The sequence below is a fragment of the Urocitellus parryii genome, chromosome 4 (genome assembly GCF_045843805.1).
Source record: "Urocitellus parryii isolate mUroPar1 chromosome 4, mUroPar1.hap1, whole genome shotgun sequence".
NCBI lineage: Eukaryota > Metazoa > Chordata > Mammalia > Rodentia > Sciuridae > Urocitellus > Urocitellus parryii.
In genome coordinates, this window is record NC_135534.1 from 104,961,617 (window position 1) to 104,988,631 (window position 27,015).

Below are 27,015 nucleotides of genomic sequence, written 5' to 3' on the forward strand. Positions count from 1 at the left end.
CAGCCACCTTCAAAGTCTCCAGATGTGAGTTCTAAGTGAGTTGGTTCACGTGAAATCTCTAGCCCAGCATGTGATAAGTGCTCAGTAAATGTCAGTTTACTGTTATGATTTTATTATTATCATTTTGATTTGTGTTTTTGTTCTTTATGTGTCTTATGTCACCACATGGACCTCCACAGAACAGTCCAGCTCGTTCATGCCCTGAAGGGACAGCCATGCTGCAGATGGGGGCCACATGAACCCTCAGATCATCTCTCCCTTCACCCAAATGCCAGTTCCTCCTGAAGGAGCCGGTGTCACACAGCCCTATGGACACAGCCTGGGCTCTACCCTAGTTCCTCTATCTGCCAGCTGCACAGCCTGGACCAGTCTCAAATATGTACATCAGAGAGAATCTGCAATATCAGCAGAAAATCACCAGGGACTGTCCTGCTGTCAGAATAAGGCTGGGTTCCCAGGAGAACTAACTGGCCAAGTGTGAACAAGTCGTCACACATCTGCTAGTCACAACCCCCACTGAACTTCCTTAAACTCATTTTGTAAATGTTTTGTTTTCCATAATGCCCGAGGGAGGCTTCTGAAATCTGTTGAGCAAAGGGCCTGTGAGGGTCTCGGGGGCTGTGCTCTGAAATGCTGCAGACCCAGGAACTCCTATCCCCAGGATTTCATGAGGTGCAGTCCTTAGCTTGTTGACCAAGTCTACCTGGGACCAGGGATATTTTTCACTGCCATGATCACTGGGCTGACAAACTTAACTTTGATCTCAACTATAAGCCTCAGTCTCTTCAGCAACCTGAGGGGTGAATGGATATAAAATCAGGACAGGGAAAGGCCCCAAGCAGGTTCAGGGGAGGCCAGGGAGTAGCTGGGCCTGGCCAAGTCCCTCACAACCCTTCCTTGAGGTTCTGTGGTTCTAAACAGCTCACGGAATTCAGACAGAGGCTATGAGGGCCAGCGAGCACCTGGTCAATGCACTGTGACACCTTTCTCCTCCGAGGCTGTGCGTAACACAGGTCCTGCCGTGAGGTGCAGCCTGAGCCCAGCGACCTGGGAGCAGGTGGGGAGGCAGAGGAAGAGAGAGGCAGAGACTGGAGAGGGACCACCTGTCAAAGCAGCTGAAGTAGCCCCCCTCTCCCTGGCTGGCTCTCCAGCCTTGGCTTCCTCCCCTGAGCAGGGTCAGTCTCCCTGTGGCCCTTGAAGTTCCACAGCCCTACATACACTCCAGTTCTTTCTCAGAAAGGGAAGCGCCTCAGAGCCACTAGGAAACAACGATGTGTTTTATTTATTTCTTTCTGTTGAGAGGACAGATCACAAGACAGAACAGCAGTCCTGGTCACGCATCAAGGTTTGGTTAGTTTCCACAAACGCCATGGACGGGTGGGGCAGGGTCTGGCTGAGTTCCACTCTTATGACCTTCAACTTCTTGCCATTGCTCTCCAGCAGGGCCTCGTGGAGCCCTGCTGCGTCTCCAACCTGCAACACAGCTGTGGCCTCACACATCACTCCAACACTCACACTCCAGTCAACAGGCAGAGGAAGGACAAAGGAGCTGCCCCTGCTCCCCGGACAAGGGGACCTGGGCAGAGAAGCAAAGACCTCCCACTCTCCCTGTCGCCCATCCCATCTCCACAAGCTGGCCCCAGCAGAACAGGACTCCCTCAGCTGTCACCTGCCAGTGACCCAACTCCAGGATGAGAGTCTGAGCCCAGACTGATATCTGAGAAGCAGGTTAGATGGGACAGAGTGAGAGGGTTCCAGAGCCCCTGGGTTATTGCTGAGAAGATATGCAAGGGGCACATTCCCCAGGGGTGGAATAGAAGCCCTGGGCCTGGAAACCCTGGGTACTCTGCCAAGGGGCAGGCAGATGGGGGCTCCATGGTGCAGGACCCAAGAGGAAAGAAGCCATGGAAGGGCGGAGGCCACCTGACAGCAACCTTGGCTCAACAGCAACTTCTTCCCACCTCCAATAGCTAAGAGGCCTTCCAGGCACTCGGGTCAGGGTGGAATATGGGAGTGAGGGTCTCTCGAAAGGAGTGAGGAGCAATGATAGAAAACTTCCCCAGGATAGTTCGGAGCTGGGCACCTACTCTACCCTCATCCCTAAATCAGGAGGAGGGATTGGGCTCTCAGGGGAAAAGTGAACTCCAGGAAGCAGGAAAGGATGGAGAGCCTCGGGGAGGCAGGGAGGAGCCGATGGCAATGGCTCAGCCCCTACCCAGGAAAGCGAGTCTACAGGTCACGAATATGATACCAGCCACCAACAAGTGGCCACGAAGACCAAGTCGACAAGGCACGTGCACACACACACACACACTAGGTGGGGCCCACAGGCTGCAGGTGGGGAAGCCAGGTTAGTTGCATCATGATGTAGAGGACCGGGATTAGCGGGCACAGGAAGGGCACAAGGGACACACACAAGTCTTGGCTTCTCCTGGGAAAGGGTCTGTTGTGGGGGTGGCTGCTTTCTGAAGCATCGCCATCTGCATCTGAAGGTTGGAGCAGCTGCCTTCAGGTTCTGGAGGCTGAGAAGGGACAGAATTTAAATGAAAACAGAGCTCGGCTCCTTCACCTGCCTTGTTTGTACGGGGAGGGGAGGGCACTAGTGAACTGGCAGAAGACGGGCTTTTTTTTTTGCCCTGGGATATTCCAGGGTCCGCCAGGAAGGGACACAGACGGGACAGAGGGTGCGGCGGGATGGCCTTAACCTACAGTCACAGAGACCCATGTAAAGGTCCAGCCCGTCCCCTTCTATCCAAATGGGTATTTTCTGTGATCTCAGTTTTTCATCCACAAAATGGGGTCGGCCCCACGTGTCCTGTCCACTTCTGGTGGCTCCAGGGAGCCCTTGTGTGTGGCTGGCCCTGAAGACTGGAAAGCAGTTGCCAGTCACGACCTTCCCTCAGGTGCCTCCCCGAGGAGCAACAGAAATGGCTGCTGAAGCCATGCAGGAAAACGGTGTCCCTCAATGTGGAGAAGTGACAATGCCAGCCTGGGGGCTGTGGTCACATACCATCAGACCTACTTTTGAAGAGGGCTGGAAAATCTCATAATAAAATGTTTTCTATTTTTGGCTTTTTTTCCTCTGTTCTTTTTAGATACATACGAGTATCTAAATACATACATATCATACACACATACAGAGAGTGCACTCCGACATCTGATGACGTGCACGGAGCACAGCTTAATCTAACCAGGACCCCATTCTTGACGTTGGACATCACAGTAAACTGTTTGGTTTTTGACTCATCATTGGAGGCCATTATTTCGAAGCTACTGTGATATGGGAGTGTTTCCAAGTTGTGCCTGGGTGGCAGCCGCGACGGTGCCCTAGGAGGCCAGGCGCGGGCAGGGTGGAAGCACGACTCCCCACGCTCACTGAGTGCAGGTGGGGACACCTCGGAGTGTCACGGATTGGACTGTCCTGTTGTCCTTTTCATACCTCTGGAAGAGCTCCTCGGAGCAGGAACTGTCCACTGGAAAAGCTAGCCCAGTACTCCTGCCTCGTGGCCCTGCCCAGCTCAGTGAGGACAGGGATGGGTACAGGGATGGGGACAGTGGAGGACCCGGGCACAGAGCAGCTCACCTTCCCTCGGGAAGCTGCTCCTCAGTTCTCTGCTTTCTGGGGCTCCGCTGCTGGAAAGAAAGACAGACAGATGGGGTGAAGGACCCCCTCCGGAGGGCAACCCCCTGCAGAAGGGGCGCCTGTGTCCCACACGTGGGAGTCCCAGTCACACAGAGTGGGTGTGATTTCCTGCTCTGCTACTTGCTGGTGAGGGGAACCTGGGCCCCTGAGACCTGGGCCGTAAGACGTGGTAGTGGGGCCTACCTCCTGGGGCTACGTGCATGTTACATGAGATGACTCTCTGCCCGACAAGAACCAGGTGCTCTGTAAATAGCAACTGTCACTAATAGTGGCCTGTTTGGTGCAGGTTAAGGAGCCATGTCACAGAGTCCTCTCCTGGCATTGTGGGAGCTTGTCTGGAGGGCCCTCAGGCCAGGGGTCCTGGCAATAGTCCCTCCTGGGCCATACAACAACCCTCTCCTGTCCCCTCTGTTCCACTGGGCAGGTGGTCATGGGCAGTTACCGTTTGCAGTGATGAGGTTCTCCACCTGGGCTTCCTCGTCCCCTGGAGCCCTGTGGAAAAGAGACACAGAGCCCCATCAGAGGTCTCCAGGCAAACCCAGGAGCATCACCACGCTCCTTGCTGGAGCAGAGCCACCTGGGACCTGTCCCTCCAAGTCCTCTGAGCACTCTCTACGGGGTGGAGGGAAGATGGGGACTGAAAAGCACAGAGTCAGAAAGAACTTACAGGCACCCTTCAGCCTCAGTCCCCAAGAGAAGTAAGTACTAGGAGGGGTGGCCCAGGGCCAGGGGGGCTTAGATGTGCCCTGCCACAGAATCTGGGCTTCTGAGATCCAGAGCCGCCCTTGGCCAGGGTGGGAGTTTTATGGGAAGACAGGAAGGCCCCGTGTCGATGCAGCTCACGGAGCCTTACAGAGAGGTGAGAAGCAGGGACAGAGTCGGGTCCTATAGAAAGGACCTGGGCCTCAAGAGAGACCACGAGGCCCTCTTCTTCCCTTCTCCCAAGCCCAGCTGTTCCAGAGGGCAATAGTCAATAGTTTCCAGCACCTTCTATCCCACCCCCGCTCCCCCATATACATCACTGGCTGAGCGTCAAGGTTTTGGCCTCTCTTTTGCCCCTAAGTCAACTGTAATTATCAAATTGATATCCGTACACCCCCCTACCCACACACTCTCCTTCCAGACAAGAGTCCAGGAGAATACCCGTTGAGGTCATACACCAGGGACCCCTCCCTGTCCCTCCTAGTGTCATCCCAGATGGCCACGGGCGTGGCATCCTTACCGGGGCTTCTGATTGAAACTGCACTTGCACCTGCGACCTGAAAGGCAAAGAAATCATCCAAGGTCACAGTCCTGGCCTGGCCACAGTGAGCTGCCCTGAGGCCACACAGAATGCAGGACTACGTTCATGGTCCCTAGACTTGGGCAGTGCACCTTGAACAGCTATATGCTGCAACCCTAGACTGGAGCAGGGTTCCTCGGAGGCCACGGTTGTACGTTCCACAGCTGGAACGTGGCCACACCACCACCATGCACTTGACTGTGGACCTGCAAGGGCACTGTGTGGCCTTTTTTTCCACACAAGACCAGGCTTGTGTGGAAAAAAACAAACACAGGGCCATGTCTCTTGGAGCCCACTGGGGACAGCACCTGTCTCCTTTCTCCTGTGACTGTCCTGCTCATGCCCGATGGATATAGGACTGGGAGAGCCACCTTGCCCATTCTTATCTATGCTTATATTCACCTACATAGTCTTTGTTCATGCTTAACTATTTTACTGAGCACTTACTATGTGCCCAGACCCATGCCCAGCTCTGTATTAGGTCCTGGAGATGATGTGGAGGGCAGAGTCAGAAAGGCCAGGCCTTATGCTGTTCCCACCTGCTTAGCAGCCACAGAAAACAAGAAATGAACTTACTTAGGATAAGAAGGATCCCAACCGAGAAGAGGACCACAGCAAACACCAATCCTCCGATCCTCAGGGTCTGGTAGTCTGCCAAAGGAACCAGGGGTGAGAGAGGGAGAAGAGGCAGGGCACGAGAGCATGCCTGTCCCTCCCTGGATGGGACTGCGCCTCGCTCCCCCTCCCTACGCCCAGGGTTGCTGAGGCTGCTCACCATAATGAAAAGGGTCCTTTTCTTTCTCCTGCTCAGCTGCTGCAAAAGTAAACAGACATGGTCAAGACAGCCGCACACGCTGGACTGCCTTGTCTTAACTCACAGATCTCAGTCCCCACAGAGATTCCTGGGAATGACATACTGGGGATGCGTGAGTGGGAGGGCCTGCTGGGGTCAGGGCCAACCTGAGGGTCAAGGCCAGGTACAGCTCAGAGCCGGTGAGCCCTGCATTTAGACTTCTTCTTTTCCTTCTTCTTCTTCTTCCCCCATTTGCATCATTCCCCAAAGGCAGGGTCGGTCATCCTTTTGTGACAGAGGGGGAAACTGAGACCAAGGAAGGACTCATGATTTGCATAAGGCCAGAACTGGTTAGTTATGGTCCAGATCCTTCAGGCATGTTTTTAAGGTTCAGCCCAAAAGTCCTGAGGTGGCTCTGAGGGCTTAAAAGAAAGCAGGTTCAGCTGGACCTGTGAGGGGAAGAGGTGGACAAGGCGATGACAGTCTGTGAGAATCTGTCTTTCCCAGACTTTCTCTGCTGACTGAAAAGACGGGCCTCTGATTAAACATGAGGGATCTGAGAGCCCTCCTACCCTCAGGTCCCAAATGACCAGAATCTTCCATGAGAAGGAGCTACGGCTGCCATCTTAGCAGGACCAACCCCTAGATGGTACTTACCACTGGCCAGGACTGTGGGAGCCAGCAGGCTGCACAGAAAGATCAGCACTACCTCCATGGCGTCTGGGGACAGAGGGAGGAAGATATTATTCCCTGGACTGGAGAAGACCCTCCAACCGTCAACCTGATCCAGGGTGAGTCAAATCCACAGTTGTCCTCTGAGCTCTCAGGACCTGGGAGAGTTCAAACCACCTAGGCTGAAGCAGTTGATACGTATCTGACTCTCACAGAATGCTGGCATGCACTGATTCAATTAATAGAACTGAATTAGAACAATCAGCAGCTACTGCGACTAACCCATGCTCCAGGCCAAGCACCTGAGGCTCACAGAGGTTAAGTGACACTCTGTCAGGGCCCAGAGGTGAGGGAACTCAGTAACTCCTCCGCTGCCCCCAGGGCCAATGCGGTAACATCACCAGGACCGTGAAGAGGAGCTCATCAGTGTGCTCCTCTCAGGCCACCCTTCTGTGGCTGTCCCTCGTTCATTAAGATGTGGGCCTCCCTGGTCTGGTTCCCACACCCAACAACCCCGTTCAGAAATTCTTGTTTATAACAGAATAGAGGGGGGGGTACATCAATGTTCCTCTTGCCCAGCCAGCAGGTAGGGCAGGAGACTCACTGTTCCCTGGACCCTCTGGTCAGCCCTGCCAAGTGGACAGTCCTCCTGACCCTTCCTGCCTCTCCTCTGATAAGTCCGAGTCAACTCTTACCAAAGGCTTTAGTCCAAAATCTTCCCCAAGGTGGCTTGATTGTCAAAGGGGATTTGGAGACTGGCCTCTCCCTCACCAGGAGGTTCAGAAAGCTCTGCTCAGGGGCTCATTGAGGACAGGCCACCTGGGCAGAGGCAGAGAGAGGGCCAGTTGGTCCCACCCAGGTACAGATTTCAGTCGTCACACTCCTCAATTAAATGATGGTGGTGCAGAGCCAGAGAAAAGGGGAAGGAACCCGACCCGGGAAGGCCTAAGGTTGTTTGCTCTTTTCCACGTGGGGCGAGACTGGCGGTGGGCTGGATCCCTGGCTTCTGTTTGCTCTGAGTGTAGTCACCCATGACTTTCCCCAGGTCCCCTCATGCAGCCCTACCTGCCCTTCACTTCTCAGCCACCAGGGGTCAGCACAGCTACATCCAGAGCCCTGTCAAGGCCAAGGCCCTAGACTTGGAGAAGGTGACTCAAAGTGCATTTATCAAAAAGTGATCATTTGCTTGTAAAGCTATCTCACTTCATGTTTATATTTCTTTTAAAGTTTACATTATATGTTACATGTATAAAAATATCTGTAGCACACTTATACAATGAAACATAGTATTAAGGTAAACACCCATAAACAAGTAAGTTCGGAACAAGAACATTGCAAATTCTGCTCTATTTACCTATATTTTCCCCCAACCCATCCCCCTGTCTCCCTCTCAGAGGTAATCAGTACCCTGAATTTCACATATATTTGTTGTTTTTAATTTTGTCCTTGCTCTTCTTTTTTAAAAAGCTGCTAATCAGCAAGATTTCAGTTCTGCATGATGAATATGTTCCAGAGATCTGCTTTACATTTTTAATACAGTATTGTACACCTAGAAATGTTAAGTGTTCTTACTCCAATAAAAATACATAATTGGCATACTATGAAATTCACACTTAGTACAACCCAGTGTTTTTTAATATAGTCACAGGGTTGTGTACCCACCACCACCATTTAGTTACATCCCCACAGAAACACTATACTCCATTAACAGTCACTCCCATTCCTCTTTCCCCAAGATCCTGACCCCATTAGTCTAAAACAATGGTAGACAACATGCACACACAAATGCGTGCATACACGTGCGTGTGCCTTACTATTGATTTCAAATGGAGTTCTTCAAAATATTTTGAAAATTCCCCTCTAATCTTTCCAGGATGTTTCTGATTTATATTAATTATAACTGCGGGTTCTATACATATGGTTTTTCTCTTTAATCTATCCCAAACTGTGAGCTAAATAAACCTTCATATTTTTTTAATATTTATTTTTTAGTTATAGGTGAACACATATCTTTATTTTATTTTCATGTGGTGCTGAGGATCGAACCCAGGATTTCATACGTGCTAGGTGAGCACTCTACTGCTGAGCCACAATTCCAACCCCTAAGCGTTCATTCTTTATAAATTACCGGGTGTCAAGTAGTTTGTCATGGAAACAAAAGAGCCTAAGACAAGACAGTATGGTGGTACTGGTCTCATGAACAAGTATTAGCTCTCTTTTCAATCCCTGGAAGTCTGCAGAAGATTGGAATAATCTAGGTTTAGTATTTTCTTTGTAGGAAGATTTAAATGCCTAATCAATTAATTCACAGTTGTGAATATACCTTTGGATATTTATCTTTTCTTGAATACATTTACTATCCAGATACATTTAGTATGAATTTGCCCTTTTTGCTCTAAAACTTATTGTTACAAAGTTGTTCATGGTATTTTCTTGTGGCTATTTTAATTTCTGTTGGATCTGTGGCCATTTCCTTTTTTTTCATTCTTAATATTTCTTATGACAATTCCTTTTTTTGTACATCAGTCTCACCAGAAGTTTAATATTAATCTTTTCAAAGAAATTAATCTTTATTGTATGTTTAAATTTTTTCTTAATTCTGCCCTCCTATATTCTTTGGTTTTATTCTATTTTGTTGTTGTTCCTATTGTTATCGTCTTAGTGGGACATCCAGTTCGCCATTACTTAGCTTTTCTCATTTTCTAATTTAAGCATTAAGATGATAAATTTTCCTCCAAGTGACACTTTCACTCTACCATATAAGCTTGAAAATAGGGTGTTTTTTAAAATGACTGTTCAATTTTTTGTACTTTAACTTTCCATTATAATTTTTCACTATAATTTCTTATTTGACCCATGCATTATTAAGAAGTATTTTTTTTAATGTCCACATGGAAAGTCATTTTTAATTTGCTTTTATTACTGACTTCTAACTTCAGGGCACCATAGTCAAAGAATGTGGTCTGTATGACAGATGCCTTCAACTGTGGTCACTTACTAAAAATACACATTCCATGGATTCTTAGGAGATTGTGAATATCTTCACTGTTGGGAAGGAAGTTCTATATGCTCATTAAATTAAGTTCCTGGGCTGGATTGTAGCTCAGTGGTAGAAAGCAGTTGCCTAACCTATGTTAGCCCTGTAGTTTGATCCACACAAATCTCTCTCTCTCTCTCTCTCTCTCTCTCTCTCTCTCTCTCTCTCTCACACACACACACACACACACACACACACTCACACACACAATTAAGACCATTAACTGCTTATTTAAATTTCTATTTTTTCATGATTTTGACTGTTCAATATCCAAAACTGAAATAGGTGCCTTAAAATCTACCACAATGAGAAAGGATTTAAATTTATCCCTGTGCTTCTTAACAGAATTCTAACAGTTTAAAGTTGTTTTATTATCTTGAGATTGGGTTTTTTAGGATTATGCAGCAATTCTATCTTAAAATCTACTTTGTTTTCTACCTTTCTAGGGACTTATGTGTTGTGTTAAAAAAAAAAAAAAAGCTGCTCCTTTTCTTTCTTGTAAATAGAACCACTACATCTTCCCCTTCCCTCTCCCACGTCCCTGATTGCTCGTTCTGGGGAAAGCCGGCTGCCATCTTATGGGCACTCAGACAACCCTGTGGAGGGGCCCAAGTAGCAAAGAATCAAGGGTCTCCGTCCAAAAACTTGCTAGAAAACTAGGCCCACCATGAACCACGAAGTGAGCTTGGAAGCAGATTCTCCGGGCTTCAGGCAACTGCCTTGCTGGCTGACAGGTGACTGCAACCTCTTTAACCTGAGCCAGAACCGCCCAGCTCAGTTTCTCTGATCCCCAGAAACAGTGTGAAATAATGAATGTTTATTATCCAAAGTGGCTGAGTTTGGGGGTAATTTGTTATGGAGCAGTAGATAATCAATGTAACATATTTACTAAATGATTTGTTGGCCATTCTTTCTGAATCTCAACCATCTTCCAAACTATTTTCCTTATTTCTAAAGATCATCTTTTAGAATCTTCTTTTAAAAAGACTATTTGCTGAAAAAGCCTCTTTTTTTCTGTATCTAGAAATGTTTTCATTTCACCTCTGGGGTGGACAGACCTTAAGGAGATCCCAACCTACTAACATCCAACTGTTGTGTGAACTACCCCTCTTGAATGCACGCAGGAGAGGCAACTTGCTTCTTGCAACAGGATATGGCAAAGGGGATGGGAAACCGCTCAAATGGTGGCATTGTGTTCCACAAGACTGGACCTTAGCAATTGGAGCCAGAGAATGTTCTCCCTTGTTAGTTTGAAAAAGTAAGCTGTCATGTGTGAGGGGCCTCTGGAGAGGAGCACACTGCAAGGAATTGTGGGTGTCCCTAGCAGCTGTGAGCAGCCCTGGGCCAACAGTCAGCAAGAAAAGAGGGACCTCTGTCCTCTGCCGCAGAGAGATGAATTCAGTCAGCCACCTGAAAGCATAGCTTTCCCCAGTCAGTCCCTGCATTGGGCAACCCCAGCCAACACCAAGACTGCAGCTCAGTGGACTTTGGAGCAGAGAAGCCGGCTAAGCTGTCCTGAACTTCCAAACAAAGAAACCATGTGATAATAAATGTGATGTTTTAAGCTTCTAAATGTGGAGCAATTTGTTATGCAGCAACAGAAAACAAATGCACTTCTAGCCCCGAAAGGCAGTTTGGCCATGTACTTGATTCCAAAAAAAAAATATATATATATCTTTTTTGCTCTGCACTTTGCAGATGATATTCCATTGCTTCCTGGTTTTCATTATCACTATTGAGAAGTCTGCTGTTCATTCTCATTCCTTTATAATCATTCTATCTTTGTTCTGCCTCATTTTAATTTTTTGTCGTATTTGTGATGTTCTGGGTTTCACTAAAGTCTAAATGTTGACTCATTTCTATATTGTCTGTGTGTTCCCTATTCCTGTAGTCATCCTTTTCACCAACTAGTTAAAAAACAAAACAAAACACCTCTCAACTCTCAATCATTGTCCCTTGAGCTACTACCTCTCCTCCGTTCTATTTTCTGACATAATATTTAGGACTATGGGAGTGCAGAGCGGCTTGGTGGTTGGCTGGAGTAGCATCGTTCTTCTGCTGGGGGGCTATGATCTTCACTGGGCAGCAGCTCACCACACTGGGCAGAGGAACAGCTTAAGATTTTGGCAGTGGGTAAGAGAAAATGGCCTGAACCAAGGAGACCACTGGTAAGTCCCCTGGTGGTAAACCCACCTCCTACACACTTACACTGCAAATAGCTGGCCCCCAAGGCTGCCAGGAAAAGCACTTCCTCTACCTGAGGGTGAAGAAACCTCAAGGCTGCAGGCCCAGGACCATGTCATTGTTTCCAGAAATGAACCGATTTTCTCATCCATGTTGCCTTTCCAGAGGCTGGTAAGAGGGGTCCTCCATGATTTCAAAACCAACTGGAAACTTCAGAGTGCAGCTACTGGTGCCCTTTGGGAGGCTACCAAAGCAGACCTGGTGGGCCTATTTGAAGATACTAATGTGCGTGCCATCCACACTGAAAGTACCACCATGCCCAAAGTCATGCTCACCAGATAACAGGAGAGAGAACTTAGGTGAAGGCCTTAAGTCATCCATCTTTCCATCTTTCACTCAGGATGAACACAAAAAGTAACTTTTCACAGACCTCAGTGACGTGAGCTCTGCTGCTCCTGGAGTGACAAGTTGCTAACGGGCAGAATGTGGTCTTTCTTCTTCTCATGACACATGCTTTTGTATGTTAATGACTTGTTGGGTAGCTATTAAGGTACTAGAATTGATAAATGTATACAGGGTCCTTCAGCAATAAATAACTTGGAAAAAACGTAAATGTGCTTACACATTCTCGTTCTATTTTCTATATCACTTAACAGGGCTTTCAGTTTCCGCTTCTTGGCTTCTCTGTTACGTGCTGAGTAGCTGTTTCAGGTCTGTTTTCCATTTTTGTTTCTCCTTTTAACTGTTGAATCTGCTGTTCAATTTATCCATCTCATTTTCTGTTTCGGTGATCACATTCTTTATGTCTAAATGTCCTATTTGGTTCTTTTAAAGTTGTTTGGTCATTTGGTTAGTCTTTGTGGCCTATACATTTTTAAAATTTCTTTCAACATTTCCTACATATTTTATATCCTATATCTGATAATTCCAAAATCTTAAATCCTCGGGTGTCTAAATCACTGTTATTTCTCTGCCTTTCAAACAGTGACGTCTTGTTGTTTCTTTTTGTGCTCAGTAATCTTTGATTTTGAACTCATGGTTGCTAGATTTTAATCTATGGGAAACCAATAGCTTTAAAATGAGATGTTTTCCTCCAGCAAGTTTGTTTTGCTTTTTTGTGAACACTAATAGTGGCAGATACCAACCTGAGACCATTTATCCCCTCTCAAAGGTCCTGACCTTAATGTAGCAATCTCAGGTGTGGCTTCCCAACCTTGCTGGGCCCAGTGACTATTAGTCTCCAGAGAGCAATTGTGTCAATTAGCATTCATTCTAACAGCAAAAGTGCTTCAATTCTGTTTGCACTTCACATACTTTAGTGTTAGTTTTATAACACAGGTTTTTAGTTTTTTGGTTTTGGTTTAGTTTTTGACCTTTCAGATAGTTTAGTCCATGGAGAGGTGACTGACGACTGGATATTTCCCTTCCTTCTCGTTCTGTAGTAACAAATTTGAGATCGATTGTTTTATAGTGGAAAGTTCCTTCAATGATTCAGGCAATCTTTGTCCTAAATACATTTTTCAAAGTATGACATAAAATAAGTTTTGTGCATCTGTTATGAATAAAAAAATTGATGTCTATTTCTATTTCTTTCCTTCAAAAAATTTATTTTTGGTTCAGTTACTGCTACTTCCCAGACCAAATCCCATCTTAAATTACAAATTTAAATTACATCAGTTCTATGTTCAGTCAGCCGGGAGAATGGACTCTGGACCTAGAGAATGGAACTACACAGTAGAATCCCTCCAATCCCAGGGGGCTTGGCATGGCTGTTGCATTTGAAGTACCAGCGGGAAGGACACATGGGCTGGGCCTCCCAGCTCTAGCTGGCACAGGGATCATCAGTCAGGTAGGACCAATCCTCCTCCTGGAGTAGGAAAGGCACATGTCAAGGAGTCCAGGCAACTTGGCAGCTCAGGCCACTGCTGTGCCTCCCCTCAGCCCCCCAAATTCACCTCCACAGATGCTCAGGTCCAAGTTAATCCCACAGTCACTAAATTCCCGGAAGGGGGTACATAGGTGAAGAATATTCAGCCTTAGCTTCCAAAGAAAGGCAGCGTTTGGCAGCCAGGGGCTCTCTGACCCATCAGCAAACGTGAGGAGAGTTTCCTGAAAGACTGAAGCCACTTGCAGTTAAAGTCAGGGGGACAGGGGGAAGGGAAGCAGGGAGTATAACTAGGAACCTGGGAGGCTTCCGTGGGGAGCTGACATTTCCATTTAATCTTGAGAGCAGCCTAGGATTTTGATAGAGGCAGAGAGGGGAAGTGGAAAGAAGTGATGACAAATAGTACTCAGGTCAAGTTGAGTTCAAGTTGAACCTCAAGGCGCGTCACTGCCTAAAGGGGCTTCCCCAGAGGGCTCTTCAGCAGGAGAGGGCTTCGCCCCTGGTAAGGTCTACATGGCACAGGAGAGGGCTGTGGCAGCAGCCCACCAAGTGTTTGCCATTTCTAGTAAAAGACACCTTCCAAGTCAGTGACCCGGCTTGAGTAAAGCATGGCAGATGGTTTGGAGAGACTCCTGATAAGATGGCTGGAATCAGACAGTGGAGAATCACCCAGGCCAGGCTAAAGAGTGAAGACCTGTCTTTGTGCTCGGAAGAAAACATTTCTGATGAAGTCACAGTGTGCTGAAAGAAACAGTCACAGATCTGAACGGTGACCGATGCTCTACTCCAAGCTGCTGCGGGGGCTGGGGCTACACCAGCCACCCCCCAGCACAGGTCTCCTTTGGGTGCCTCTTGGCCCCAAACCCATTCTGAAAAATCTCATCAGTGATACAGCTGGCACTGGCCCAGAGTGGCATGGCCAAGTACATCCACAGAGCCTCTGAGGGAACACAGAGTGCCTTTGTCTCATTGCTGAACCAAGAAACTCTATCTCAGCTTCCCTTCCCTCCCTCCCCAGCAGGGCCCCCAGCCCCTCCGCACCCACCCCAGCTCCCACACATTCCTTTCTCCCTTCTTCCAGGGAGGAAGCTGGGCAGTGGGTGGGGAGGTTAAGAGGTGATGGAAGTGACATCATTTCCAGGCCACAGAGTTCAAGGATATGGAAGAGGGGGGTGGAAAAGCAAGGCAGAATTGGGTGGAGCTGGGAGAGGGGGTTCAGGAACATTCCATGAGTTTCCATGGGCATGTTAGGGCAAGGGCCTCCTTCTTTTAAGGCCCTGGGCCCTGCCTAGGGCCCTAAGGACCCGACCGGCTGGGAAAGGAGAGCTGAGAAGCCGCCACTGCGGGAGCAGGGGACTTCCGGCCTATCACTCTCCTTCAACTCCTAGACCATGGGGACCATGCTCTTGTTTGGAAAACGGACTGGTTTCCTCTGCAGCATACTGTGAGAAAGGATTTGGCCTGCACTCATGTCTCTTCCTCCACGTCCTCATGCATCTGCTCTGGGAAACAGCTGACACCTCGGTGGCAGCAACGCTTCCACGTTAATTCCCCTCTCCCAGCGTCCTGCTGTTTGCAGGGTCGCCTGCTGCACGTGTGGGAGACGGCAATCAGAAGAGCTTCTCCGGCGATTATCTTTCCATACTGAGTCACGTAATTTCACTTAATTGCTGGGTAAACGTGGCTCGGAAAGAGAAGCCCGTGGTGGATGATATATCAACATGCTTTATTATTTCTAGTTCCACGCAGCAGCGAGGTAGATCAGAATACCCGATTCTATTGTGAAAATAACTCAGAAACAACCTCCCTGTAAAAGGCAAAGGTCCAAATTACAGTGAAACTTCATTATCCCACCCTCACGGCTCCCCCCACCTGGCTCCCCTAGGTCCCAAAGCCTCACTTGCACTCCCTTCCTTCTGGCCTGCTTGGCCTCCTGCAGCTCAGCCATGGACAACAGGTTCCTGGGATCACTGTGGCCTGGGTCCTTGTGGGAGGCCCCAAAGAGAGATGGGAGGGCCCACTTCAGATAGTGCGCACCCAAAGGGACCCTTTTATGGTCACAGAATGCCTGGGCCCCCATAGCTTAGGCTAGCTGGGGACATGGCTTGTCCTGTGATGTCTCTGCATCTTTGCAACAAAGACACTGTTAAAAGAAGATCTGACTGTGTATAAATAGAATAGAACCAAGATGTGAGGTTTACAGAGAGAGAGAGAGAAGGCACTTGATTTATCCAGCCAGTTAGGGGCACGGCCTGGCTCAGAGCACTCGTCCCCAGTCCTGTCTGCTGCTTTGATGTGTTGAGGTCTGGAGGCGGCAGACCAGGGCTGGAGAGCAGCAGGGGAAGGCCCAGCAACGCCAGAGGTTACCCAGGAACCAGGTTAGAAGACAAGGCCCTGCAGGAATGAGTGTGGCCAGGGCAAAGAGTGACAGGAAAGAAACAACCCACAGGCTCCTTTGACTGGAAGGTGACCTTGGATTAGAGACCCAGGGGGGCAGAGTGGCCTTGGGGCAGGGAGAGATGGCATCGTCTAGAAGGCAGGGCCCCAGCTCCTCCACTCCCTCACCCAGGAAGCAAGGCTGGGGAGGCTTAAAAGCCCCTGGGTCACTCCCTTGTCTCGGAAAAATCTTGCTTAACACAAAAGAATGAAATGAGCCTCCCCCTGACCTTCCCAAACAGTGAGACTTCCTAATGTCTTAGGAACAGACTCCGCCTCCCTGCCAGTACATCTGGCCAGTCCCTCTGCCACAGCTCTTAGTCCTGGGCTGCTCTGTTGGCATCACACTGGCCTCATGCTGCTCCCATCCACGCTACAGAACAGTCACCTGCAGAGAGCTCACCCACGCCCTTTGGCTGGGATTACAGCAAAGGCCTCTTCCCATCATCCATTCGCTCCCCTGTGTGACAGACTTACCATCACTGAACCCACTTTCCAGGGAAAGAAACTGAGGCAGCGAAAGCAAGTGAGTGCTGAGTTCCAGACTTTAACCTTGCTCTGCCTGCCTCCCTGTCGGAGGAGGGAGGGTGGTCTGCAATCATAAGCATGCAGCCAGCCTGCCAGTCCCCAGATCAATAGGGGAGGGCTCCCACCCGTTCAGTGGTGAAGCATCACCATGGGCCACCTGCACTATGGCTCTTTCAAGGACCCACTTCCCCCCAGTAGTTTCCACGCGGCCCTTGCTCCTACCCTGGTCCAGCAGGAGGAGGGCGCACGACTCAGGGCCGGAGGGAATCAGAGAGCTCTGTAAAGTCAGCCACAGGAAAGGGCTCCTGTCTCTGGGTGAATGCCCACCAGCCAAGCCCATAGCCTCTCCAGACTCTGAGCTCGGGCTTACGTCCCCTCCTGGATGGGCAGCTTTTACTCAGGAGGGTGAGTTTTCTGAACAGACCACACTGTGCGGCTGAGTCAGCTGGTCCATTCTCTCATCCACTTCCCAAGGCCATTATGAAGGTCAAGTGAGCTGACCCAAGTGAAGGTTCTTTGTAAACTGTAAAGCACTGTGACCACAATACCCATTTATGAGGGTTCTCATCGTGCCAAGTGCTGTTCTAAGTGGTCTGCTTATATCCACTCCTACAGTCCTTACAGTAGCCCCAGATCACTATCATGATTATTCCCACTGGACAGATGGGCAAACTGACTCCAGTAAGGGTCAGTCACTTTCCTAAAGTCCTAGAGCTGGAAAGTAGCAGAACCCAGATTCCAACTCAAGAGCCCTGGCCCTGGAGTCCCTGCTCTGAATCACTCCTGCCTCTTTGCTGCGCAGTGGTTTTGTGGCCTCAGCAAGTTGGTTGACCTTTCTGAGCCTCTGCTTCTGCAAATGTGAGCGATACTAATGTGCTTCTCATGGCCTGTGAGGGTCACGTGGGGAAGCCTTTGTGGGTGCAGTTATTGCCTGTCCATCACCCCTGTCTGGTGACCAGCATCTCCTGCTGGAAGGGAGCCTGCTCCCGCCCTCCACCCCAAACCCAGGTCTGCTGCAGGCTGACACCTGCATGCCTTCCCGGTAGCTAAAAGGAGTGGGTGAGAGACTTCAGTGTCCCCATCTGGGGCTGTCACACTGGAACCTAGGAAGGAAGGGTCAAAGCAGCCAACCTAAGAAATGCCACTGCCGAGGGTCTATGCGTGGACCAGCCTCCAGCAGCAGCAGGTGAGAGCTGCCCAGGAGGGACAGGGAGAGGGTCCGCTGGCACCTGCCCTTCCTGCAGAGTGGCTCTGTGAACTGCTAGCCTCTGCCTTGCCTCAATGAGTTCGTCACTGCCACTTGTAACAAAGAGAAACAAGGGGTGGAAAGAACCGAGTTCAGAGGCCAGGGAAAGGCCCAGTTCCCTCCTGGCTCTCCTTGCCTTCCCTGTAACCATGGGGAGGTTCCAGTGTCCTGAACCAACTCAGGGGACAGAGCGGGCCTCAGCCCATGGCCCATGCAGGCTCCCGTGACCACTGCCTTCTCCTGCTGCAAGATCAACAGCCCACATGATCCGGGGCCACACACAGGTGGCATCGGGAGAGTGGTGCGACTGACTGGGAGAGCCAGGGAACAGTGACACTGGCCAAGAACTAGGGGAGTCGCCTCAAGGACACACAGAAGCAAAACAGCAAAACAAAACAAAACGGAGAGGGTGCGATATACAGCAAAGTAGGAAATCCCAGAGGAAGAGAAACTGAAAGGCGGAGAGGCCAGAGAGAAGTGGGAGAGGGACAGGCAGAGGGGACAGAGGCTGGAGGCGGAACAGAGGCTGAAACGGAGCCAGAGAGCGGGAAGGACACTGGGGAGGAGCAGGAGGACGGACACCATGGGGACAAAAGAACATCTGCTTGAGAGGCTGTGCTGTGTCCTCCTTGCTGGGCCTCCACACTCTCAGCTGCCCGCATGCTTCCACGGAGCCCCTAAGCTCGCTAGTCACACTGACAACTCAAAGAGCAGGAAAAGGTAAACGCACCAAGGTGGAGTTTGCAAAGGAGAGTCAATGGACCACTGCTGTTCCCGGGAGAAAACACCCCACCCTGTTCCCCGGCTATGGGGAAGCTGCCCAGTAGAAGGCACAGTGTCTCCACTGGACACTGGCCAGCAGCTCACTGTGCCCCAGCCTGAGGCTCTGCCCTTGAGGTCCTCCAGCACCCCTCTGGCCAGCATGTTGAGTTTCCTTCCTTCCCTTCAAGGAGAGGCCAGTGCTTCCCACAAGGGGCCCTGCAGTATGTCCAGGAGGGCTGTGGCCCTGAGGTGGGGCAAGACCAAGTATGCTTCTATAAAATCACAGGTTGCTCCTAAGATGGCCCAGGTCCTCCTTCCTCCTGGAGTCCAGGAGGTCAGGGCAAGATGGATCAGGAAAGGGACTCTTGTCCCTCACTCCTGGACCAGCCAGTATACCTATGGCTGTCAGGAAAAAGGGAGCAACCGCGGTTTGCATGATTCCTACTCTACCCAGCTCCTGGCACGCCCTACCTTGGCTGAAGATGATGGTGGTGGTGATGGTGGTGGTGGTGATGGTGGTGGTGGTGATGGTGGTGGTGGTGATGGTGGTGGTGGTGGTGGTGGTGATGGTGGTGGTGGTGATGGTAGTGGTGGTGGTGATGGTGGTGGTGGTGATGGTGGTGGTGGTGATGGTGGTGGTGGTGGTGGTGATAGTGGTGATCATGGTGATTGTGGTGATGGTGGTAGTGGTGGTGGTGGTGATGGTGGTGGTAGTATGAAACACCAAACATACAATTAACATTCTATCTGCCAAAGAACTCCACAGCATTAGCTCAAAGAAACACCACAACTTTGTGTGATGTTGGTTATCATGGCCATTTTACAGGCTAGAAAAATGAAAGACTCTGGTTTGCTTTTGCCCAAGGCCCTAGAACATAGCTGGAATTGTCATCTACTTGTTTTGATTCCAAATGCTGTGTACTTTCTGCTCTTCCTTGTGGCCTCCCTGGTAAGTGTGACAATGCACAGGATTAAAGAAAATGAAATGGTGGTCCTAATTTATTCCTAGAATGCAAGGATGGTTCAACACACAAAATCAATAGCATCAAAAAGAATAAAATACTTAGAAATTAACTAAGAAGGTGAAAACTTGCACAATGAAAACTATAAAATATTTCTACAAGAAATGAAAATACAACAAATGAATGCAAAGATATGCCATGTTCATGGACTAGAAGACTTAGCATTGTTAAGATGCAATACTACCCCAAATGATCTGTAGATTTAATATAACATCAATCAAAATCCCAATATCCGCACATGAAACTCAAGTGTTAGCAAAAATGTAGAGAAACTGGAGCCACTGTGCACTACTGATAGCAACATAAAATGGCACAGCCACTATAGAAAACAGTACGATGGTTCCTCAAGATATTTGTTTTTAAATAAACTTTTAAATTTCCACATCTAAGCACATACTGAAAAGGACTGAAAACAAAGTCTCAAAGAGCTATCTGTACATTCAGGTTCATAGCAGCATTATTAATTAAAGCATAGAACAACCCAAGGGTCCAACCAAGGATGAATGATGTGGTAACAAAATGTAGTATTTACATAAAAGGAATATTATTCAGCCTTAAGAAGGGGAGGAAATTCTGACATATGTTAAAATATGGATGAACTTGGAGGAAATTATGCTTAGTAAAATAAGCCAGTCACAATAAACATCACATGATTCCACTTATATGACACATTTAGAGTAGTCAGAATTATAGAAATAGAAAGCAGCATGGTGCTTCTCAGGGCCTTGGGGAAGGGAGGACAGGGAGTTGTTCTTCATGGATCTGTACAAGGAGAGTTCTGGAGATGGATGGTGGTGACGTTTGCAGAGCAATATGAGTGTACTTAATGCCACCAAAATGTATACTTAAAAATGGGTAAGACAGCACATTTTATGTTGTGTATTTTACCACAATAAAAAAAATTGGAGGGCTGGGGTTGTGGCTCAATGGTAGAGCGCTTGCCTCGCACGTGTGGGACACTGGGTTCAATCCTCAGCACCATATAAATAAATAAAATAATAATAATAAAAAAGAGGTTTCATGTCCATCTACAACTAAATTACTGAGAAAACAAAGTGACTGTAACTGATGAGGAGGGGAGATGCTGAGCCTGACTCACGACCAAGCTGGGCTCATTTGATGGGAATGTTCTTGCTGGGGCCAGGGTAGAAGAGCCTGGGGTAAGAATGACCCAAACATAGTTTTTTAAAAATCTTCAGCATGCACAATGCCTTTTTAAATGCTCGTTTCTCATTTTCTTGCCCAGTTCTGCTCTGCTAACTGTGGCTGATGTTGGACTAAGGCTGAGGTGCTGGAGCCTCCGAGGAGGGGGGAGGCCTGCCTATCTGCCAGCCTTGCTGGATCCCAGCTGTTCAGTTCTGCCCCGTCACTCCCAGCACAGGCTTTCTCCCTCCTCAGCTCTGCCTGTCTCACAGCAGCTGCTGGGCGCCCTGTTGCTCTCTGCCCAGCTGGTATGAGTGCAACCATGCTGGAGCTGGACGATGGCCCAGGCCAGTTGTAGGTGATCCTGTCCACAGGGCTCGGCTCCCAGAGAATGCCAACAACTCGGAGCCCAGTAACCAGCAGCCTTTCTCCAGTGGGCCAGCTAGAATGTGAGCATGGAGAACTGAAATAAAGGCCCCCCCTTACTCCAAAATGCCTCTTCCCCCAGGACGGCCTCCAAAGAAAGCCTTCTTTAAAAGAGAAGAACTCCCAATATCTTAGCCAGAGTTATTTAATCAGATTGATTTCCATGCACCTGAGATTTGCCTATATTTAAATGGAAATTTTTGTGTAGAAAGGGAGAGAGAATTGAAACAAGGTGTGAGTTTGGAAAGAATGGAAGTCTTCTCTTTCCCTGATGGCCTTCTGTTTTCCAGGCACTCTGCTTTTCACTGAGGCTACGATGTAGACAGCAAGACAGGCACAGTCCCTGCCTGGTAGAGCTTCAGGTCTGACCAGGGGCTCAGGGCCTGCCTTTCCCTTGGGGCTCCATGCTGAGCCCCTGCCTCCTGCAACATCTCCAGTGTGGCCCTGGTCTTCTGTGGCTGCCCTCTGCTGGACAGGAGCTTGCCTCCCACTGCAGTAGCTGGGAGCATCTTTAACTCCTCCCTCCTCTCTGTCCTGGACGCTGATCACTGCGGGACCAATCTTCCAATCACTTGCAAACTCAAAAGCACTTAGTGGTACCTTCAGTGTTTTATTTACTTTTTAAAACTCCAGGCCTTTCTTTATTGGCATGCAAAAAACCCCTGAGTCTGTTCCTTTTCTACCGTCCAGTAATTTCTCTCAGTTACTTTCAGCTAAGGGCAGCTACTTCCCATGCTCTGCCCTGACTGCATCTATTTTCATGCCTTTGTACATTTTGTTCCCTCTACTCAGAAGGCCCTTCCCTTTCCTGTTGACTCTAGTTCTCAACTCTGGCTACACCTTAGGATCACATGGAGAGCTTTAAGAAATAAAAGAAAAGAAAAGGAAAAACAAAAACAAAGGAAAGATATCTGGGAATCAACTAAGCTCCGTTAAATTCTAAATTCAGGGACAGGTGACCAAGGCATCAGTAACTTTTAAGAATCTCCCTCGCTAATTCTAACATGCAGCCAAAATTGAGAAATGCTCCCTCCATCCAACCACCACGACAGCCTGGAGACTCTTCTTCAGAGCACCTGCGACCTGTCGGTTACCCTGACCTGGCACACAGCACACTCTGGTTTCATGCTCTCTTTAACAAGGTTCTAGCTGGAAGGTCTCTGTGCTACTCCATGACTTGCAAGACCTGGGACAGTGAGGACAGCCAGAGAGAGCTGATGGACAGGCCGATGTGTCTGTCTTAGGAGCAGAAAGAGCCCAGCTCCAATTGCCAGGTACAGGAAGCATGCTACCTGAGGGCCGTGGAAGGATGGAAACCATGTGACTGATCTCAACATCAACAGTGACAAATGGCACCGACAGTGTTTACTCTTGACATGACATGATGACAACAGCTCTTTACTCTGTGATCTTCCCTTCCCAAACCCACACTTTGTCTAATCATGAGGAAAACATCAGATGAGTCTCAATAGAGAAACATCCCATAATACGCCTGACTGTTGCTCCTGAGAATTGTCAGTTAGCTGGGCATGATGGTGCACACCTGTAAACCTAGCAACGTGGTAGGCTGAGGCACGAGAATGGCAAGTTCAAGGCCAGCCTTGGCAACTTAGTGAGGTCCTGTCTCAATGTAAAAAACAAAGGGCTCAAGGGTAGAGCATCCCTAGGTTCAATTCCCAGTACCCACCCCCTCAAAAGAAAGAATTACCACAGTCATCAAAAACTAGGAAGGTCTTAGGGTGCTGCACATTTGTAATCGCAGTGGCTCTGGAGGCTGAGACAGGAGGATCACAAGTTCAAAGTCAGCCCAGCAACGGCGAAGTGCTAAGCGACTCAGTGAGACCCTGTCTCTAAATAAAATACAAAATGGGCTGGGGATGTGGCTCAGGGATCAACTGCCCTTGAATTCAATCCCTGGTACTTCCCTACCACCACCACTGCTCCTGCAAAAACAAAACAAACAAACAAAAAAAAACTAGGAAGGTCTTAAGAAACCATCACAGCCAAAAGGAGTCTAAAACGACCTGAAGATTAAATGTAACACGGTGACCTGGGTGGAATCCTAGAACAGAAAGGGCACATTCAGGTAAAAACTAAGGAAATTAGAAGAAAGTGTCAACTTTAGTTAATAATCATGTATCAGTGGTGGCTCACTAATTGTAGTAACAGTAAGGTAAGCAGAACTGTATCTGGGGGAGAATATCGAACTCTGCACCATCTGCCCAAGCTTTCTGTAAATCTGAAACCGTTCTAAAAAAAATAAAGGCTGTTCACAGAACAATAATGAAATTTTTATTCAGTTAGAAAACAAAAACAGATCTCCATTTGCATCCCTTCCTTCCCACACCAGCTCATCTTCCTGGCACGGTGTCCAGGGCTTCTGTAAGAGGCTGGGCGTCTCCAGTTCACAGCCAGAGTCAAGAGCCAGCCAAGGCTTTTAAAGCTGCCTCTTAAAACAAGTGCTTTGGGTCTGGACCAGAGGCCACGGATGGATCTGCGGCCTCCAGAGGAAAATGCAACCTGTTTCCTCAACCTGATTTAAAAGGCCCATCAGATAAACAATTAAACATCAATTATTCTATTTAATAGCTTAGCTTGAAATGATCATCTCCCCCCCACACACACACACAAAGTTCCAGGGAGGAGCTGAGAAAGAGAGAATTCAACAAGAGAACTCAACGTATGGGGAGGGGAGAGGAGAGCAAGGGGCAGGGATAATCCAAGAGGCCTGGGGTACTCCGTGGCTGCAGACACTAGGCCCCAAATTCCCCGTGCTACCCACAGGCAGCTGGACACAGCCTGGGCACAGGGCATGGTACCCCCACCACAAAGCATTGCTGCTGGCACCACCCTGGGGCCCTTCCACCTATTCACAGGGCCTTCAGGCCTGGCAGGGCCCCTGAGCAGCCCGGTGGCTGAGATTCTGCCCTACCTTCCCTCATTCATGGAAGAGAGGTGCCCATAATGCAGGGGGACTAGAGCTGTGACCTCAGGTTCCCAAGGCTCCAAGCTGTTGCTCTCCAGCTGGACCTAATCCTATCTGAACCCAGACAAAAGCCCGGCAGGCTGTAGAGAGTGAGGGGCAGAGGAGACTTGGGCTGCTTTTGGTTTCTTTGTTTGTTTTTGCTGTACCGGGTATTGAACCCAGGGGTGCCCCACCACTGAGCTACATCCCCAGCCTTTTTTATTTTGAGATAGGGTCTCAGTTGCCCAGGCTGGCCTCAAATTTGCCATCGTCCTATCTCAGCCTCACTAGTCACCGGAGACTTGTTAACTTTAACCCAGAGGCACCTTTAACAGGGAAGAAAACTTGGTCGGAAGAAGGGAATTAAAAGGAAGCAAAGAACTGACCTTGAAGAGAAATAAGACTTCTTCCTAAAAAAGGAAACAATTCATAAATGCCAAACCCAGGCCTGATATCCAGAAGTCTCCCCGGGAAGACCCTGAGCTGACCCACCAGGAGGGGGCATGGTATCTTGTTGTCACCTCACTGTGGCTGTGGACCATGACAATCTTCACAGTGCCATCCCAGCCATTACCTGTGGACCTCTCGTATCAGCCCTGGGAAGCTGAACACGGAACAGAACTATGCTGCCAACTCAGGCTCAGGCCAACGACCAAGTGCCTAGAGTAAACCAGCCAGTTGGGCACAGGCTTTCCTCTCCCAGCACAAGGTCAAGTACCCATCCTAAGGGGACGTCAGTACAGTCCCAGAAAGCCTCCACTGTAGGAGGTAGTGAACAGCAGTAGTAGGTCCTCTGGTGAACAGGTGTGACCCAGGCAGGTCAGGAATAGGATCATGTCCTCCACACACCTGATGACCAGGGTCCATTCTAGAGAGGCCAGAAGGGCAGTCCTGGCTGCAGCAATAAAAATCCGGAGCAGCAGCTCAGGCCGGGGTCCTGGAGTAGGCCCACACTACTTGCCCACAGCCACACCTCAGCACCTAGGGGCTCATCCAGTAGCCTCCACTCTCTCTGTCCACCCCTTTGGGAGCCCAGCTCTCTGTCCACCCCTTTGGGAGCCCAGCTCAGGTCCGCATATTTCCGCCTACTGAGCCCTTTGCATACATTCCACATTATCTCTCGGGGATGGGAGTGGTAGGAAAATGATCCAATGGGATACCTGGAAATTTGCCATATCTCTGGGTAGGGGAGGGGGATGTCAATCTGTTTCAGAAAACACATTGTCCCTTCTCTTCCCACCTGGGCCCCTCATTCCCCTGATTTCCACAAAGCCAACACCTACACCTCTTCCAGGTACTGCCATTGCTTGTGTGTGTGTGTGTGTGTGTGTGTGTGTGTGTGTGTGTGTGTGTGTGTCCTCATCAAAGTATAAACTCCTTGGGACCAGAAACACATTCCAGGCATTCCCGGATGCCCAGCACTTGAGCATAATGGCTGCTCAATAAATGTTGATGAATGAGAAATACATGGATGCTTCAGCTCATTATCTCTTAAAATCATAATCCAATCTGAGGTCAGAACAACCTAGGCATCTATGGCATTTTCATGCATTCATGGCACTTTGAGCTTTAAGCAACACCCCAATCCAACCTCATATCATCATTTCTGCCATCTGGGCCTCTGTCAGATCCCAAAATCAATGATAAATCAGTTTTCCTCTGTTGACCTCAGCCCTTAAGTATCTCCCAGAATCTAAATGGGGTCAAATCTTAGTTTTTGGACTCTACTAAAGGAACCGGGCATTCTGGGACAATGACTAGGAAGACAGAAATGAATGGCTTAGGAACAGGTTCTGTGCTCCAAGGTAACAAAGCAAGGGAGACAGTCCAGAGGGGCAACTGGGTGCCACACCTAGAGAACAAGGACTCTTCCTACTTATGCTCAATTCACGTGGGCTCCCTGGGCTTTCTCCATGGCTGCATGGGGAGAACAAACAGACCTCGCCTCTGAAGAGGCGAGTGGAATGGAGGGAGGGGTGTGTCGGGGTTTTTCTTTTTTTTCTTTTTTGGTACCAGGGATTGAACCCAGGGATGCTTAACCACTGAGCCATGTCCAGTCCCTGACCCTTTTTCAAATTTCATTTACAGACAGGGTCTCACTGAGTTGCTTTAGGGCCCCCACTATGTTGCTGAGGCTGGCTCTGAACTCCTGATCCTCCTGCCTCAGCCTCCAGAATAGCTGGGATTATAGATGTGCATGACCACACCCCGAAAGGGGTGTGTCTTTAAGTGTCTGGCAAGTAGCAGACACCATGGGCCTCAGGAGTAGAGCCTTAGGGACATGTGTTTTTATTGGGAATTAGAGTTACCTGACCAAATGGACACTTGGAAGGAGCCTTGAAGGATGATATAACAATAATGATGTCATTCTAATTATAATACGATAGTCTCTATCATTCCCGTTTTTGTTTAAAGTAATATTTACTGCTTGTTTACCATGTGCTAACACTTTACAGAGCTCACCCCACTCAATCCTCACACTCATTTGACAGGTATGGAAATGGGACTTAGAAAAGTTAAGAAAACTAGATAGCATCAGAATCTGGATCAGAACCCAAGATTGTGCATCCACCAAGGCTGCCACCCTGCTCCACAGGCAGGAGTGAGGGCACGTTCCAGCAGGGCTTCAGATGAGTACCCAGAAAAGGCACCTGGAGAGGTGGCTGTAGCCAGGTTACAGAAGCCTGAGTGCAGTGTCAGCACGTGTCCTAATTAACTGCAGGGGAGCGCCCCTGGGAGGTTGGACACAACTGGACCTGTGCTGCAGGATCGGCAGCTAAAATGGACTGGATTCGGCTGAGAGGGTGGAAGATGGCATTTCAAGAGCCCGGTGAGAGACTGCAGCTGCAGAGGTGAGAAGATGCATGACCTGCCTACTGCACCTGCCTCTCAGGTGTGGACGATGATGTATGTGTGAGGAAGGGACAGGCCCACAAGTGTGAGTGCAGAGTGAGCAAGCTGAGGGCCTCTCCTGGGGAGGAAGAGGGCTGT

The 27,015-nt window shown here is 49.0% G+C and overlaps 1 protein-coding gene across 4 annotated transcripts in view; it reads right to left on the minus strand.

Annotated features, from left to right (window-relative positions):
* Positions 1 to 1,262: 1,262 nt before the first annotated feature.
* The window catches only part of Fxyd6 (FXYD domain containing ion transport regulator 6), a 29,816-nt gene continuing 4,063 nt past the window's right edge, over positions 1,263 to 27,015 (minus strand). For 2 of the 4 annotated variants that reach the window (XM_077797733.1, XM_077797730.1), the window contains exons 2-8: positions 6,376 to 6,438; positions 5,701 to 5,739; positions 5,502 to 5,576; positions 4,866 to 4,902; positions 4,086 to 4,135; positions 3,584 to 3,633; positions 1,263 to 2,522 (exon numbers count right to left, since the gene is read on the minus strand). In XM_077797733.1, the coding sequence (XP_077653859.1) occupies positions 3,605 to 3,633; positions 4,086 to 4,135; positions 4,866 to 4,902; positions 5,502 to 5,576; positions 5,701 to 5,739; positions 6,376 to 6,433 (288 nt within the window). In that variant the 5' untranslated portion in view covers positions 6,434 to 6,438 and the 3' untranslated portion in view covers positions 1,263 to 2,522; positions 3,584 to 3,604. Of the gene's footprint in view, positions 2,523 to 3,583; positions 3,634 to 4,085; positions 4,136 to 4,865; positions 4,903 to 5,501; positions 5,577 to 5,700; positions 5,740 to 6,375; positions 6,439 to 7,085; positions 7,172 to 27,015 lie in introns of those variants that run through there. The other 2 variants (XM_077797732.1, XM_077797731.1) reach the window with 2 other exon arrangements.